Genomic DNA, 15779 nt, shown 5'->3' with positions numbered 1-15779 from the left:
CAGTGGTTCGATGGTTCTTGTGTAACATCAGACAATGTGCAACTAGAGCTCTGCTCCACTGGCAGTTTCTTTGAGGCAGAACCGAAGAGGAAAAGATTAAGAGGGGGAAGAGAGAGATGGTTGATATCATGTCCACTCTCTTCTTATAAAGGGAGGAGACTTTGTTCGGTTCGATGAGACGCTCGAGCTGGATTGAGTGTGAAGTAAGTGGATGGAGGACGGAAGCTGAAAGAACCAGAGGTGCAGCTCGGATTTGTAGAAACAACAGCATTAATAAGAATAACCTGTAAAATAACCCTAACCCTATAACATGGAACCATTAAACCATTAAAAACTCCTGTAAGTAAAGATGTGAAGCAAAAATCACAAATGGACGATTTGGGTTCCTGAGCTTTATACTGAAATAGTTCAGGCAGCATAAACATCACTGCACGTGTCCAGTTAACATTAAACTTAACTCTGGTTCGCAACAGTCCACATGTCAACGTCATGCTTAGAGCTAAATGGTAAATTATACTTTATAATGCAAGTAAAGCCAAAAGATGTGTAGAAGAAGTCTAAACATCTGAAAATCATTTTTTTTTTTGTAATAAGTCAGTGATTCAGCAGCTTTTTAAGGGAACAAAGCAGATGCTAAACACAGCTCAATTAGTATTAATCAGAAGAGAGAAGTGAGGCTTAACAGTTAATTGAAAATTAATTGATTTGCTGTAGTGAACATCATAAAAAAAAAAAGAATAGTTATGTGATGAGTCACTGGTGATTACTCTTCACCGTGACATCATAATTCTGCTGATTAAATGAAGAAGACTTCAGTCGTTAAAGTTTCCTTCAAACTGTGATCGTTTGAAACCTGAATAATTAAAGTCTTCAGCCCAGTTTTTTTTATTGAGTGTAAGATAACTTCCAATAAAGGAATAATTGAGGTTTAATCTGGAATAATATGAAACTAAAGCAGAATTAAATGATCCTTTTTGGCCACTTGAGAGAAACATAAACATTGTCAGCTAATAAAGTCGACGCGGTGAATATTCTACAAACTTCCAGAGATCTAGAGCCACATTAACATTCATTTGTTATGTGTCTGTCCTCCAGATAAAATCTATGTCCAATATTCTCTGTGATTTCATCTCTGTTTCTCGTGCCCCCCCCCCAAATCCGGGGAGAAATATGTGGCTGCTGCTCCGAGCTGCGTGTTCACCAGCTGCTGTCTGACGTTGTGTGTCTGTTGTGTGTTTATTAGAGCTTCCTCAGTGAAAACATCTGTCTGCCTCAGACGGACACTGATCAGGGCAGCGAGAGTGAAGCAAAACAACACAGTTACAGATCATCAAATCACATTGGTTCTGAAGGTTTGGGGGATTCTCAGTGGATTGTAATGGTTCATGTTAACCTGAGGGAAAGTGAGGTTCACTTCTTACTGGGCTGAATCACCATGGTAACGGAACTCCAGAGCCGGTGAAGGTCGAGATAACAGCTCGAAACCCGTCAACTGACACCCGACCAATCAGAAAACAAGAGTCATCAATCTACAGAATCCTGACAGGTCAGTAGGTGGCGATAGAGGACAGAGCCAGGCTAGCTGTTTTCCCAGGCTAGCTGTTTTCCCTTGTTTTCAGTCTTTATGCTAAGCTAACCTAAATGGCTCTTGGCTGTAGCCTACACAGACGTGAGTGGTATCGTTTAATGACTCTGAGTAAAGATCGAAAAGTGAAGCCAAAACATCTAGATCGCCCCCTGGTGGTTGGCTGCAGTGTAGACCATAAACCAGGCCTCCTCCATGTTAGTGGATGGGACCAAACTTAAAAGTCAAACAACACGTCAAATAAATGTTCTCAAAGAGGTTTCAGGTCGTACGTATCACACGGATGTAAAGTTATTTGATGATACGTAAAACGGATTGAGACGTTATGATTGACGGCAAAAGAAAAAGAGTAAAGCGAAGTTCGACTGAAACACTCGTCAGGGTTGAGTTTCTCACACACACCCACACACACACACACACACACACATACACACACACACACACACACACACACACACAAGTGAACGGCTGCCCCGCTGTGAATGTCAAGAGCGAATTATTGAACAGTTTCGTCTGCAGCGGAGACTCAGGCTGATCCCGGCCAGTTCTCCGCCGCTCTTTAGCCTCTGGCGCTCGGCAGGTAAAGCACAACAAGCTCCAGCTCAGTCAGACTCGGGGGATTATTTACTTAGACCCCTCTCAGAGTGTCTGACTTCATTTCTCAAACACCCTTCATTTCCCAGCGCCGGTAGCGCCGCAGCATCCGAGCATGTCAGTCCCAATCACTCCCGCCTCACTTGTCTCCGGCTCGTGTTGCAAGGAGCGATAACAGGGATTGATCCGAGCTTTTTACAGTCTGTTTCTCGCATTTTTGTCTTTTCTTTTTTTTCTTGTCCAGCTCTGTTTTTGTGCCCAAACACAATTTATTTAGTTTCATTTTTCAAGAAGGCTGTGGCAGCGGGGACTATAAAAGGCTCGGTGAAAAAAAGCCAGGCTGCGTCGTGCGGGACCTCATGACACCTTTGTTTGCCGTTTCTGAGTAAAAAGCTGTTTTTCTGCTTTAATAAAACAAGCAAATTGCATTCCCTTTGTCCTCGGGCCCTGGTTGTTATTCGCCGCCTGCCGAAGCAGCTTCTCCCCGCTTCCCCCCATCTCTCTTTTAAATTGGCCACACAATAACAACGTCCCTTTTTTTACAAACTTGTCCCATTGTAATTTTCCTATAGGTAAACACGTCGCCTGTTCCCCGTCCTTGACTCGTGTCGTCGTTCTCTCCACGTCCACTTCCTGCGTTGAGATGTTGGTTATCGGGTCAGCAGGTCCCACCCACTTTTATTTACTCAAGCAAGCTTTTCTGCTCCAGGACATTCAGCTCTCCACTGGGGAAGTGGTGTATGTTTGTGTAAATGTATGAATGGTTGTGTGTGTGTGTGTGTGTGTGTGTGTGTGTGCGTGTAAGAGCCTGGGCGTCTGCTGTTAGTGTGGCAAATGGCTAATGAATAATGCAAGGTAATAGTGATGTGTTGACAGCTCTGACAGCTGAGAGCTGCCGAGCTGTGTATCAGCGATAATGTGCCATTTCCCGCCTGTGCTCCTCCGCTCCCTTATTACGACAAATTGTATTTTCGGAAATTTCGCCTCCCCGTGGCCCCAGTGTGTGAACTGTGTGTGTGTGTGTGTGAGTTTACTGGTCCTTCCAAACTCAAACGCCAAAGTACTATTGAAGCCCTCATCACACATTTAAAAGTAATGAAGTCTTTAGTTTGCTGATTGGATTCTAAATTAATTTCTGGTTGTTCCTGTGTGGTCACGTTAGTGTCCTACTGTACATACACCAACGATCAAATCATAAAAGTATATTGTGTTGTAAATACTCATATTTGTTTGTATGAAAAACATCTTTAGTTATACATTTAAACATCATTAACAATGATCTGAATTCTTGTCCAACTGTGACTCTTCTTTTTACGTCCTGAGGTAAAAATCGGTGTCTTTAGCTGTTAAATGCTTTAATCACCTGGTCGTATCTCACTGTTTGTCGACCATATGGTGCAAGTGTGCAGTGGCTTTTAGGGTTTTTAGGAGGAACACAAAGATGTTAAAGAAAGTGGAAAGTAATCCTGGATCCTGCACCAAAATCTTCTGGTTTCTTTCCTTTCCTGTATAAAATCCTGCCATTAGATTCCATTGTAATCCGTCTAATAGTTTTTTTGTAATCCTGCAAACCAACAAACAAACACAGATGAACACAAACCTCCTTTTGTGGAGGTGAAAATACAATAAATGCACCACCTCTGGAAAAACCAATCAGCTTGGAAAACAAGGACACGAGAACTCCACTTGACTGGTGTCTTAGAATGTAGAGCAGAAACACCACAGCGATTATTGCTGAGCACCGGAGATAGACGTACTTCACGAGGAAGAGCAGCAGCGGCATCAAGGTGCTCGTGTGGTTCGAGAGACTGTCCGTCGTCAGAAGGTTCGCTGGTTCGATAAACAGCTTCGTCCAAGTGTCCTTGAACAAGAGGTTGCATCCTGCTCGTTGTTTAACAGCAGCAGAGACAGAAGCGTGGAACCGTCAGTATGTAAATGTTTCTTTTTCCTATGTTTCAATTTGACCCCTTTGCATTTCACGATGCATGTGTTTGCATAACATTTGCAGCAACTCTGGAATAAATAATAATAAATTCAAAGAGGTCAGAGCAGCATCGTGTGTGTGTGTGAACCCAGCGAATGCAATGTTTAGACTTTTTTGTGGCATTTAAGTTGTTGGCATCCTGAGTGATGTCAGTATTGGTGAGGTTGAAAACTGTAACACGAGGAATTTGAAATGAAAACCAGATATGAGTCTGTTTTGATGGCCTCTTGCTGCTGTAACTTTTATTGGGTTTTAAAGATTTTATTTCTGTTTTTATCCGTCTTGGGTTTCACTTTCCGTGGATCATGTTTTAATCATTGCATCTTAAGGAAAAATGTGTTTTTGAAGACACATAAATAAATCAAACCAAATTAAATATAGTGAGAATTAATTTCTCTCCTACACTTTTTCGGTTTTGAACCTGCTGCACATGTGTTGTTCTTACAAATCACAGCTTTTATCAGGTCATTTTAATTATAGTCTTGCAACATGTTGGACACAGGACTTAAAGCAAATTCATTAATCCATTCATACAACCCGACCCCCCCACCCCCCGCCATCTTTTTTATCTTTGCTTTCATTAGATTTATGCTCATAATCGCTGATAATCATAATTCATAATTGTATGTAAATGGAAAAACTGGTATTAATAGACATTTGACAAGAGGCAAGAAATGAGGTGTCTTCTCCATCATCTCTGCTACACAACACACACAATGAGAAATGTGGAGGAGACGCTCCTCCGTGATGAGGAGAGTTGAACAATGAGCATCTGGACTTGAACGGTCTGAAATTAACCTTCAGTCATTCAAACCCGCATCGATCTCGCTGCTTTCACAGCACGCCGATGAGACAGAAGTTTGATAGTTAATTATTTGTGATTCATACATCCACCCATTAACCATGAAGCTTGTCCTCTAAAGACAAGCTGACACAGCGTGAGAGGTGGAGTACAACATGGACGGATCGCCAGTGTACCACAGGCCCGACGTACAGAAGGAACAAACATTCACATTCACATCCACACCTACACTCACTGTCAGTGAAGTGAGGTTTCCTTGATTTTTCTTACGGGATTACAAGTGAAAAATGTTCAGAAATTGTTGACAAATCTGAACCAAGAGTTTGTGTTGACCGCTGTCCAAGGTGCTGATCCTGGGAACCGGCAGCGAGTCAGGAGCTGTCCATGGTACTTCACACAATGACAGACAGGTTTTACACCTTTGTGTCCGACAGAATTCATCACAGAACAAAAACACTGATTTTATTTTAGGAAACTTGACTTAAATTCTGCAGTTTCTTTTGTTTGCTGTTTCTGGAAAGTACGGTGGTATTATTTTTTTTTGGTCATCTTCGATATGGAAGACAATTGAGGCCAAGCAATTCATTTATTTGTCAAAATGATTTCCTGTCCAAATAGGTTTCAGTTAATTCAGAAATTAAATGATCAATTTACATATGTTGATAAAGTCTTTAACTGATCTACCTTTTCATTTATTTTTACCAATTAACTGATGGTTAATATGTTAATTTCTAAATAGAATCCATTTTTGTTTTGACTCTTTAAATATTATAAAATACTGATAAATAGAAAGTGTAATATTTTGTTTATATGTGGCTTAACTGATCAATTATCAATTAACTGATCAACAAGAAAACATATTTCGTTTATCAAGTAATTATTTGTCATTTAATACAAGTAAATGTGGTGTTTTATGGTGTTTTTGTTTCATAAGATCATAAATCTATAGTATCTATATGTTTCTGTTGGTTGAATGAAACAAGCCGTGTGAACAAACCTCCCCCGTGGGAAATGGTCACAGGCACTTTTATAGACAAAACAATCAGTTAACCACATAATCTGCAGGTCGATAGTGAAACTAATCACTTGCTGCATCCCTAATTCATTTGTAATGGTTTTGTAAATGTTTTTATTTTTTATTTCTTCCAGTTAAATCTCTGTCAATAGAAGGTTTTACGTGGCACCTGTGTGGTTCCTTCATAATCTCTCTGTCGATACTGCACCACACTGTCATTTCTCTCCCTGCATCATTATCAGAGTCATGCTGTGCACACTCAGGAATTTATACCAGGTCTAAGGCTCCGGCTCCTGATAGTATTTTTTTTATTACTTAGAGGCGGGGCCCTTGGGGAGTGAGGGGCCCTCTGCTTTGGGGGGTACTTTATGACCCACTTCAGATGCTACAAGTCCGGTTTTCAGCAAAAAAAACCTTGATGCATCTCCCAGCGGCGTGTTGTGAAGATGATCAAAGCTTGTATTTGTTTTACTTTGATAGGTCATAAAACTGAAACACCACGAGTCTGGTGCTGATGAAAAGATTATACATGTTCGTATTGATTGGCCTACTGGGTTCCTGCATCGTTCACTGGGGATAACACGCTGCAGTTGGCTTGTTGTGGTGAGCTGTTCAACAACCCAGTGAAATGTTTCTCTCTCATATCGAGGAGGGAAGTTTCCTCAATGCACACGGCCTCTTGAATTATTAATGTTCACAATCGTAAGTGGGTTCTGAAAATTAGACAAACTGAAAGACGCCTGGTTTGTGTATCTGATGATCGTCTCGATGTTCTTCAGGAAAATCGCTGTCTGTCTGTGGCTCGTCTATCTCGAGAGCCGATCATTTCATCAGCGTCAAACTTGGTATGTGTGTTGGACAAGGCCCAAGGAAGTGCAGTGTTGAGTTTGGTTTAAAACGTTCGATATTGGTGGTGACCAGTGCTCTGTAGCTGCGGTGCCTGGGACTCATGACAACAACTGATTCTCCAATCAAGCTAAATTATGAAAGAACAGGTGAACAGCTCTTTGTGCAACTGCCGTGGAGCAGCTTGAGGAATCAGTGAAAGCTACGTCATGACCCAAAAAGACCCAATCAGCAAGAGGTCATGAGTGTGCGTCATCGTTTCCAGACTAAAGTGCAGCCCTGAAGTTTTAAAACTAAACCTGGACCAGCAGCTCTAAAACTCTGGAGTAATGTGGACGTTTCTAAATGAAAACATAGTAGTGTGGCTGTAGCCTGAGTCCTGCAGCCGCAGCTCAATTCCTGTGGGTCACTTTTACAGTTTAAGAAAGAAAACTGCCACAAGCATCATCACAGGCTGAGAGAACTACGATTTCTAAAAGAGTTCAAACTGAAAGACAAACGGTTACATACCTCACGGTCATCGTTCTGTCCTGTACAAACATTTACATCAACATCTTTTAAACCGCTGAGGTTATTTTGAGGCTGTTTGAATAATTTCAGTCCCTGATCATCACATTGTATAATAACTATAATAATACACTGTGTGATATCACATTAAAACATCTGCATTTGTGTGTGTTTTCAGGATCCAGTCCGGCTCCTACCTCAGCACCGGCTGGTTCACCCTCATCCTCGCCATGGACATGTGCAAAGAGATCCATATCTACGGCATGATAAATGACACCTACTGCAAGTAAGACACCAACCATCACCCCCCCCCACCCACACACCGCCCCTGATTCCTGCTCCCTCCCATGTCGGGATTAAAAATGCACATATACCCACACAATTCTGAAGGCTAGATTCACATTCATTGCAGCGGTGGCCAATCACAGCCTCCCATAACCGCGGACTGCCCTGTTGGAATATATTTCCACTGCCTCCGTTTGGATTTAATGGCTGAATTTCTATGCTGAAATCCATATTGGGTTCTCTGTGCCGTGAATACCATTAGGGGCTCCCGCCTCGAATACCCAGCAGGCTGCAGAGTCTCCATCGCTGCGGGCGGCTGCCGCTGCTGCTGCTGCTGCACCCAATTCCCCCTCTGCCTAAAAGTTTTATTTGTATGTCGGCCTGTCATCTTCTTTCTGACTGCTGGCTGAGTGATTACTGTCTGGCTGAGAGGCTGCAGGGGGGATGACAAACAAGATGCTGTTGCTGTGCTCATGGCTGCTCAGTCAGTCATCTCAGCCCTGATGGACTCCTCCCTCTTTCCCTCCCTCCCTGCGTCTGCCCTCCGCTCTCGCAGCTCAACCTGAGCTCCTCAATCCCCGAATCAAACGCTTCTACCTAATGCTTGGTGGAAATCCAGCCTTTTATCCCCTCCGTGTTCCCCGTGCACAGCAGGAGTTGAAGTAAAAACTGCCCCCGACACATGGCAGGAGAGAGAGTGATAATTCAACCAGCGCAGGAGGATTTTATAATTCACTGAGGCAGTTAAGGCCTCCTCGTTCTCTCTCTGCCTGTCACTCGCCTATTTCCCTTCCTTCCTGTGTGAGACGGGAGGATATTGAGTTTCCCTGAGTTTCCGAATGGACAATTTAGTGTCACACAAAGTAGTGTTGACAGTCGATTGCTCCAGTACAACGAGAAGAAGTGATGTTTTGTGTGATGATGTTCGAAGCTTTAGTCCGAATTGACCTCAGCAATTGAGCGGTAATGGGACTTCAACAGGTGCAGAGGAGGAAATTTAATTTATTTGTTAGCGCTGGTGCACACGGCCGTGTGACACCGGGAGAGGAGCGGCAGCGGCAGGGCTGTGCGGCGTCGTTCGCTGGCACTCAGCCACCGTCTCTCTGTGGACTCACTGGCTGCCGCTCTGCCTCTTTCTCTTCTCTCTGTGTTCGTTCTGCCAGTGGAATTGTTTCAAGAGTCGTCCTCTCATAAAGCCGTCGCTCGCTATTAGAAAGCGAGCACAAAATACAGAAGGAATCTATTCCACTGCACCTGTTTTTATCGATTCCGTGTTGTTTTTATTAACCCTGCTGAGGTAGAGAACCTTTCACAGGGCAGCTTCCATTCAAATCGCTGAAGGACCTTCAGCTTTGTAAACCTGAGCCACACAAAACCAAGGTTTGCTTGTTCTCCCCGTGTCTCTGGAGGTTTTCTCTTGGTTCTATGCTTTTCTCCCACAGTCCAAAGACATGTAGACCCGGGTTAGGTTAATTGGAAACTCTTAATTGACTAGTTATAGGTAATGAATGATGGAATATGTTCAGATCTTTAAATGAGTTACAATGATGACTGGGATATGAACCTTTCTCTCCTCTGCTCTCTCCCCTGTAGGACGGAGGGTTACAGGAAGGTTCCCTACCACTACTACGAGGCCGGCAGCCGGGACGAGTGCGCAGAGTACGTGCTCCACGAGAGCGCCCCCTACGGAGGACACCGCTTCATCACTGAGAAATCGGTGTTCGCCAAGTGGGCCAAGCCTCACGCCATCAAGTTCTTCAACCCACCGTGGCAGCTGTCGTGACCCTGGCTGAAGCAGCAGGGAGATACCACATCTTCATCATCACCATCGTCGTCAAAGACCAACTGAATCTCGACACCGACAGAGAGCAAGTTTCCTAATGTGCACAAATATCAAATTCAGCACTTCGTTCACTCCATATCTTTCTCAAAACCTTTTGTTCAGGGCTGATTGGTTTACGGTGGTGCCTCCTAAACCCAGCCACTTGTGTGTTTGACGGATTTAAGGTCCGACAGAGAAATCATATCTTCTGCTTCTTGAACATTTAGTCCTTTTCTCCTGCAGCTGAGAGCTGGGGGAGGTGCACAGCGCACAGCTCTGCGCTGACTAATCGATCCATTCGCTGCTCTGTGAGTTCAGCAAAGGATGGCTCCAAGACTAACAAAAAAAAAGAAAAGAAAACCAGCATGAAGAAGAAACAACCATCCTTCAACTCGCAGTGCCCTCAGCAGCTCAGATGTCCGCGGGCGCTGTACATCGCAAAGGCCACATTTACATTTTCTTTCTGCAGGACGGTAGTGGAAGAGGATCTGAGTCACGTCGGAGTCTGACGAGCTCGGCCGCTCCGTCTCCTCTGCGTGACGGCCTCCTGTCAGGCTGTAATTAATCTGTAACGAGTATAATTCAGGCCTTCATCTCTGACTGAGGGAGTATCGAAAGCAGATTGTCTGTCAGTTTTCATTCCCTCGGCTTCGTTTGAAGACGCTTCGACAAAACAAGGTCATTTGAAAAAGAAAACACAAAGTGAGCAAAAAAAACTAAAAATACAGATTTCAGTCGTCCTCCAAAGGTGAAACAGAGGTGTGGATGTAAATCTGCTTTTTTATAGTTTGGTTGTTACGCTGTGTCTCGACTCGCACAGCTTCAAGATGTCAGCTTTTTTATACAATGCTGTGAAATTGCATTTCAAGAGACATGTTTTGGCGTTTGCTTGATGTCCAGATGGTTTTTCTTATTTATTCCGCACCAGGGATGAGTCCCCGGCGCTCGCTAAGTGAGCGTGCCACTGACAGAGCGAGCATCACAGCATATAGAGCCACGTGCAATTAGAAAGCCCATCCTTACGGAGGGAGGAAAGTCATTTGTGACCCAGCTGAGGGAGAGATTAATGTGTGCGGTGAAACCATTCGAAGTTAATTGTATTGTATTATCATTTTGTGCCTGTAATATACTCTGCAGTTTGTATGGGGGGGCAGGAGAAGGTGTTCACACTCCGGTGTCTCGCTCGTCTCCTCGTCCAGCTTTGTGCCTCTTTGTGTACAGCATCACCGCGCGAACACATCCTCCCCTTTGTCTTTGGACACGGCGTGCGAGGCTCCCGCTCTCCGGCTGTTTTGCATTTGAAAGCATCTGTTCCAGGACAGTGAAGAATCGTCGGTGAAGTGCTGAGGTGTGTAGGTTGTCTGGTGGCTGAGGTGGGCTGAGACGCTCGGGCTGCGTCCGTGACTCCCGCTCGTTCCTGTGATTAGTGTCGCAGGACTTCTAAATTAGGCGACGTGATGACTGAGCTTCACCATCTCGCTCGGCACTGTTTAACCATCACACATACATTTCTCTGTAAGCACTGATTTGTTGTTTAAAGGACAGAAGGTACGAAGCATTGTGGGTAAATTAAAACATGAAGGTTCATCTTTGACCTTGGAAACAAATGTTTGACAAAAGTATTTTTTCAATTAAAAAAGTGACTCAAATTTACCACTGGGCTGGATTTAATTACTGTTTTAGTTACACTGCACATTCCAAAGTGATCCAACCTACGCAGTGAGATATATTGTTTACAATCAGTTTTGACATCTGAACATAATACTTGTCAGTGCAGAAAAATAAAGTCGAAAAACAAGTGTCTTAAACAGAGCTGCTGATATTAATTAATGAATTGATCTTATCTCCACTTTACCGAATCTTCATGGTTTTACAGATGAAGTGGAAAACAAACTGGTTCAGTGCAGTTTCACTTTCTGAGTTTGTTTATTTCCTACTTTTAAACGTTTAAAGCAAATATAGTTGGAACTGTTTTGTCAAACTGCTTTTTTCCTTCATGTCAAGATTGAACATCTGCGTGCACTTTGCAGACGTTGTAAAATTGCTATGCATGGAGCATACATATCAATATGCATCTCCATGACAACTGTGCAAACTCCTCACAGAGACGCAATGTAAAGACCCAGATGAAGCTGCTCAGTTCAAACACTTCTTTCACATTTAGCCCAATTTTAGCTCCGACGTCTCGACGCACGTTGACCTGCACGTCACCGGAGTCGTGCTCGCGGGTGTTTTGTGTGTCTGCTGCATATTTAGAAACGTGTTTGACTTCTTTCCACATCAAGAGCAGAAAAAAATCTGTTTTTCTCCCGACAGAGCGACACAACCCCGCACGATAGACTCTCCTACCAACTCAGAACTCAACACCCGTCCGTCCTGGTGTCACCTTGTCGCTCGCTAAGAGTCGACCTGGCTGACAAGAGCATCAGCAAAATGTAAAAACGTCCTGTTTTAAATTCCTCCCCGGTGTCGCTCGGCAGATCGGAGTTGGCCGTAACACATCGCGGGGTCACGGGTCGGATTTCCTCCGGGACGACGCACAAGCTGGAGATGTATTCAGCGTGAGCGGATCAAAGTATCCGACCACATGATGTATGTAAAGCAGAAGCATCTCGCAGAGTTATTTTTCTCGTGTCCAGAAAGCCCGACGATCCGAGCCGAGTCTCAGGGACGAGTTTGAGATGATACCTGGGAAGACTGGAGCGTGAGCTCACACAACCCGCTGCACATTTCACACACATTTCCCCTCAGCCTGTGATTGTGCAGTCGTCTGGCAGCTTCCCACCGATCAGCTTTTACCTCTAACTGCACAGAGGAGCCACCGTCAATTGTAAAACGCCACACACCAGCATAGGAAATTAACTTTTGCGTGGAGAAACATTTGATCAGATTTTTTAGGTGTTAACTGTTTAACTCACAACTGGAATAAGAGCACTGTGTTCCCTCTGTTCATCCTCCTTTTGTTGTTGTGTTTAATAATGGTTGCTGTATGTTGTTGTTTTTTGTCGATGCAGTGCTTTGTGTGCAGCTTCCATTTCCTGCTGCAGGTCGCGTGTTGCCAACACATTCTGCTGCTTCAGGCTGCGCACTCACTTATTTTCTGATCAACAAACACTCCCATTGTTCTCAGAACACACTGCGAGAATGTGTTAGAGTGGATATTAAGGTGGATACGCCTTCTTGTATCCGCTCCCATGAATCATTCATGGTTCACACATCCGCTCTGACACCCGGGTGGGAACTGTGGGGGGGGGGAATTATTTTATAAGTAGGATTATTTTAAATTTCAGAGATTGTTTACGTTTGGCAGATTTAGTTTCCTTTACAACTCTTTATGCTAAGCTAAGCGAACTGGCGCCAGCATCATATCAAACTTACAGACGTATGAATGTTATCATCAATCTTCCCATCTAACTTTCTGCCAGCAATTGAATAAGCGTACAATTAAAAATGTCAAAGTATTCGTTTAATATTTGAAAATATCTGCTGGAACTTAACAATCATTCTTTCAAATTAAAAATATCCTTTTTTTGCCTCCGTCTCAGTTCACACTCATGGGGTTTATTGATTATTCAAAGTAAACGTGTGAACAGCCCTAATTATATTTCTAAAAATATCAAACTATTCCTTCAAAGGAGACATAATCTGCTCATGTTCATAATTTTGATGTCATTACTTGAAAAGGTTTTCATGCTCTAATGTTCAGAAAACACATCACGTTGCTCACATTGCTGCAGCTCCTCTCTTCAGCCTCTGTCTCAAACAATTCTCAAACACGCTCCTGTCTCTTTAAGGCCCCCCCCCCTCCTGATAAAGCCCACTCTGCTCTGATTGGTCAGCTGGCCCCCTCTGTGTGTGATTGGTCAACTTTTAACATTTTTAGACAAGTTTATATTCACTAAAAGCCTGAAAAAGCATCAAATGTCTCGTTTAACATGTTTTGAATTCTTGTTAATCTCAGATTTTGGCTGTTTTGTTTTCATCCACACTTTGTACTGATCATTAAATGATCGAATCTCACGCTCTGAGCTCTGAAGCTAGTTTCAGACTTTACTCTGTCCCTCGCTGTGTTGATGCAAACGGTAAAAAAAACAAGAGAAAAAACAATTGCAGCTCGTCCTTAGCTGCTTGGCAACCGAGGTGGTGGTGGAACGAGCTCCATCTGTTTGCTCATCGAACAAAACAAAGCAAATTGAAGGTCGCTTCGCTTAAAACAGAGACTGTTAGTGGAACTTCTGGAACTCGAGGACTGTGGAAACGATTTCACCGTTTTTCAAACGCTCTCGTTGCTTCGGCTCCTTTTCCTGCTGTGATCACAGGTAATTTGCCGACGGTAATTTGCCGTTGGCGAGTTTTGATTGTCTGACTCCAGGTCGAAACCTTTTCGGGTCCCGTTTGACTCGTTCCCTCCCGACTCTCCTACTTGTTGCCATTTTTTGTTTCAAACGCCTCAAATGCTTTTCTTGCATCGAGAACTTTGTTCCATTTTCTCCCGTGTGCATGTCTTACTATTATCATTTGTTGTGTCGTGAAGCACTTTCCTCTGTTTCTGGTCAAGTGTCCTTGTGAAACGTGTAACTTTGGGTGTGTTTGAGTTACAAAGAATGTAATATAACACTGAGGTTGTTATAAAGTATCAGATAAGTTGTTTTTTGCTAACACGGCTAACACGCTCCTTTTTTATTGGTGGAAAAATAACATCCAAAAGCTGCATGGATCGTTGCAGGTGATTGAAATGTATACGTTCTGTCGAAATAAGTAGTGATTATATGTATTGTTCCGTCGTTTTGCCGTCTACATTAGCTGAAAATAGATGTGACTGTTTTTTGTTTTTTTTACAGATGTGGATTCTGTCTCCTGTGTCTTTTATTCACTGTGGGGATTAAAGAGAACCTAAAAGCCCTTCATGTGATTAAGTCCCTTTCTGAACAAGCAGCATCCGAGTGTGAGAAACCTGGTGAGATGTGCTCACGTTATGTAAACGGAGCTCGAGCTGAGCTGTCCTCTCAAATCCGGGGTCTCAGGAGATTCTTCAAACATCAGCGATGTGCCGACTTCACGCAGCTCCACGGAGTTTTGGGCTTTTTATGTAACCTCTGCATAAATAAACACCGGTTTGAAATAATAATACCTACATCCATGGTTTTTATGCCACAGACTTTTAAGAATTAAAAGGGGTCACTCCAGCTTTTCACTATGCTACTTTTATAGATTTCTATCCAAGGTCAAGCTCCAAAAACACAAGAATGATGTGAGTTGACTGTAGATTATTCTCACTCCCTCTCTGGTGTATTCCTACTTCTTTCAGCTCTCATATGCAGCCAGTGTGTTTAGGGTTGGGTGTGAGGTTTTTTAACAGCAAGGACAATAAGTAAATTTAAGAATTAAGATTAATTCATGAAACTTAAGACGTATGTCAACTGCGACAGATATGAAAGAATATCAAGCTCGTATCTGTATCTTTGAGAAACAAATGGAGACATTACGAACTATTAAACTGAACTATTTCTCTAAAAAAACTTAATTTTAAAGTGCAAAGTAGAGTATAATGCACATTAACATATTGAAGACCTAAAATTTAAATCCATTTAAGACATTTGAAGGCCTAATTTTCAGTTAATGGAATTGAAGGACCCTGTGAAATCCTTCACAACGGAGGTTAATGTTTTCACTCGTGTCAGTTTGTTTACATTTTCACAGAATTACATAGAAAAGTACCAAAGTAATCTTTACCTAACATTGGAGGGATGGAGCCATTGAAGTAGAACCCTTTATATTTTGGTGCAGATCTGGTTAAAGGGGCAGATACAGGACTTTGTTTTATCTTTACTTAACAGTAAAAGATTTACGTCCGTTTTTCAGGAATCAAACTGTGGATCTTTGTGTACAAAATAGATTCATTTGTGTATTTGGGAGCCATGAAGTTGTACAATTTGCTGCTGATTGTCACACAACTTCCTTTTCCCTTTTATTCTTCTTTGGATAAGAATGGCGGACGTGTGTGGGATTGTTTGGCCTTGGCGGAGGTATGTGCCCCAGTGTCCTCCCAGTTCTATAGTGAAATTAAAACCTGCTGTACAAAAACATGACACTTAGTTGAATGGAAAAGAACATTGCAAGAGAAAAGATTCCACACGGCAATTATATACCCATTGAAATATATCGAGTTAAAGCCCCATAGCAACCTGACAACCGAATCAGGGCCATTTTGTCAAAACTCCTTTAGAAACACACTTAATAATAATAATAATTATGACTATATGTGTAAAATAGGTGGAGTTCCCCTTTAAATATGGGTTGACTGGGCCCTGACATGAGTTCAGACCAGTAGAACGACCC

General features: G+C 42.9%; 1 protein-coding gene across 1 annotated transcript in view; it reads left to right on the top strand.

Annotated features, from left to right (window-relative positions):
• The window catches only part of st6galnac3 (ST6 (alpha-N-acetyl-neuraminyl-2,3-beta-galactosyl-1,3)-N-acetylgalactosaminide alpha-2,6-sialyltransferase 3), a 59198-nt gene extending 44856 nt beyond the window's left edge, over positions 1–14342 (top strand). The window contains exons 4-5 of the mRNA XM_035171349.2: positions 7512–7619; positions 9212–14342. Of these exons, the coding sequence (XP_035027240.1) occupies positions 7512–7619; positions 9212–9401 (298 nt within the window). The 3' untranslated portion in view covers positions 9402–14342. The remainder of the gene's footprint in view (positions 1–7511; positions 7620–9211) is intronic.
• Positions 14343–15779: the final 1437 nt, after the last annotated feature.

The sequence above is a fragment of the Hippoglossus stenolepis genome, chromosome 11 (assembly GCF_022539355.2).
Source record: "Hippoglossus stenolepis isolate QCI-W04-F060 chromosome 11, HSTE1.2, whole genome shotgun sequence".
NCBI classification, from domain to species: domain Eukaryota; kingdom Metazoa; phylum Chordata; class Actinopteri; order Pleuronectiformes; family Pleuronectidae; genus Hippoglossus; species Hippoglossus stenolepis.
The sequence above is the reverse complement of the archived record's forward strand: the minus strand, read 5'-3'. Positions and strand labels throughout refer to the sequence as shown.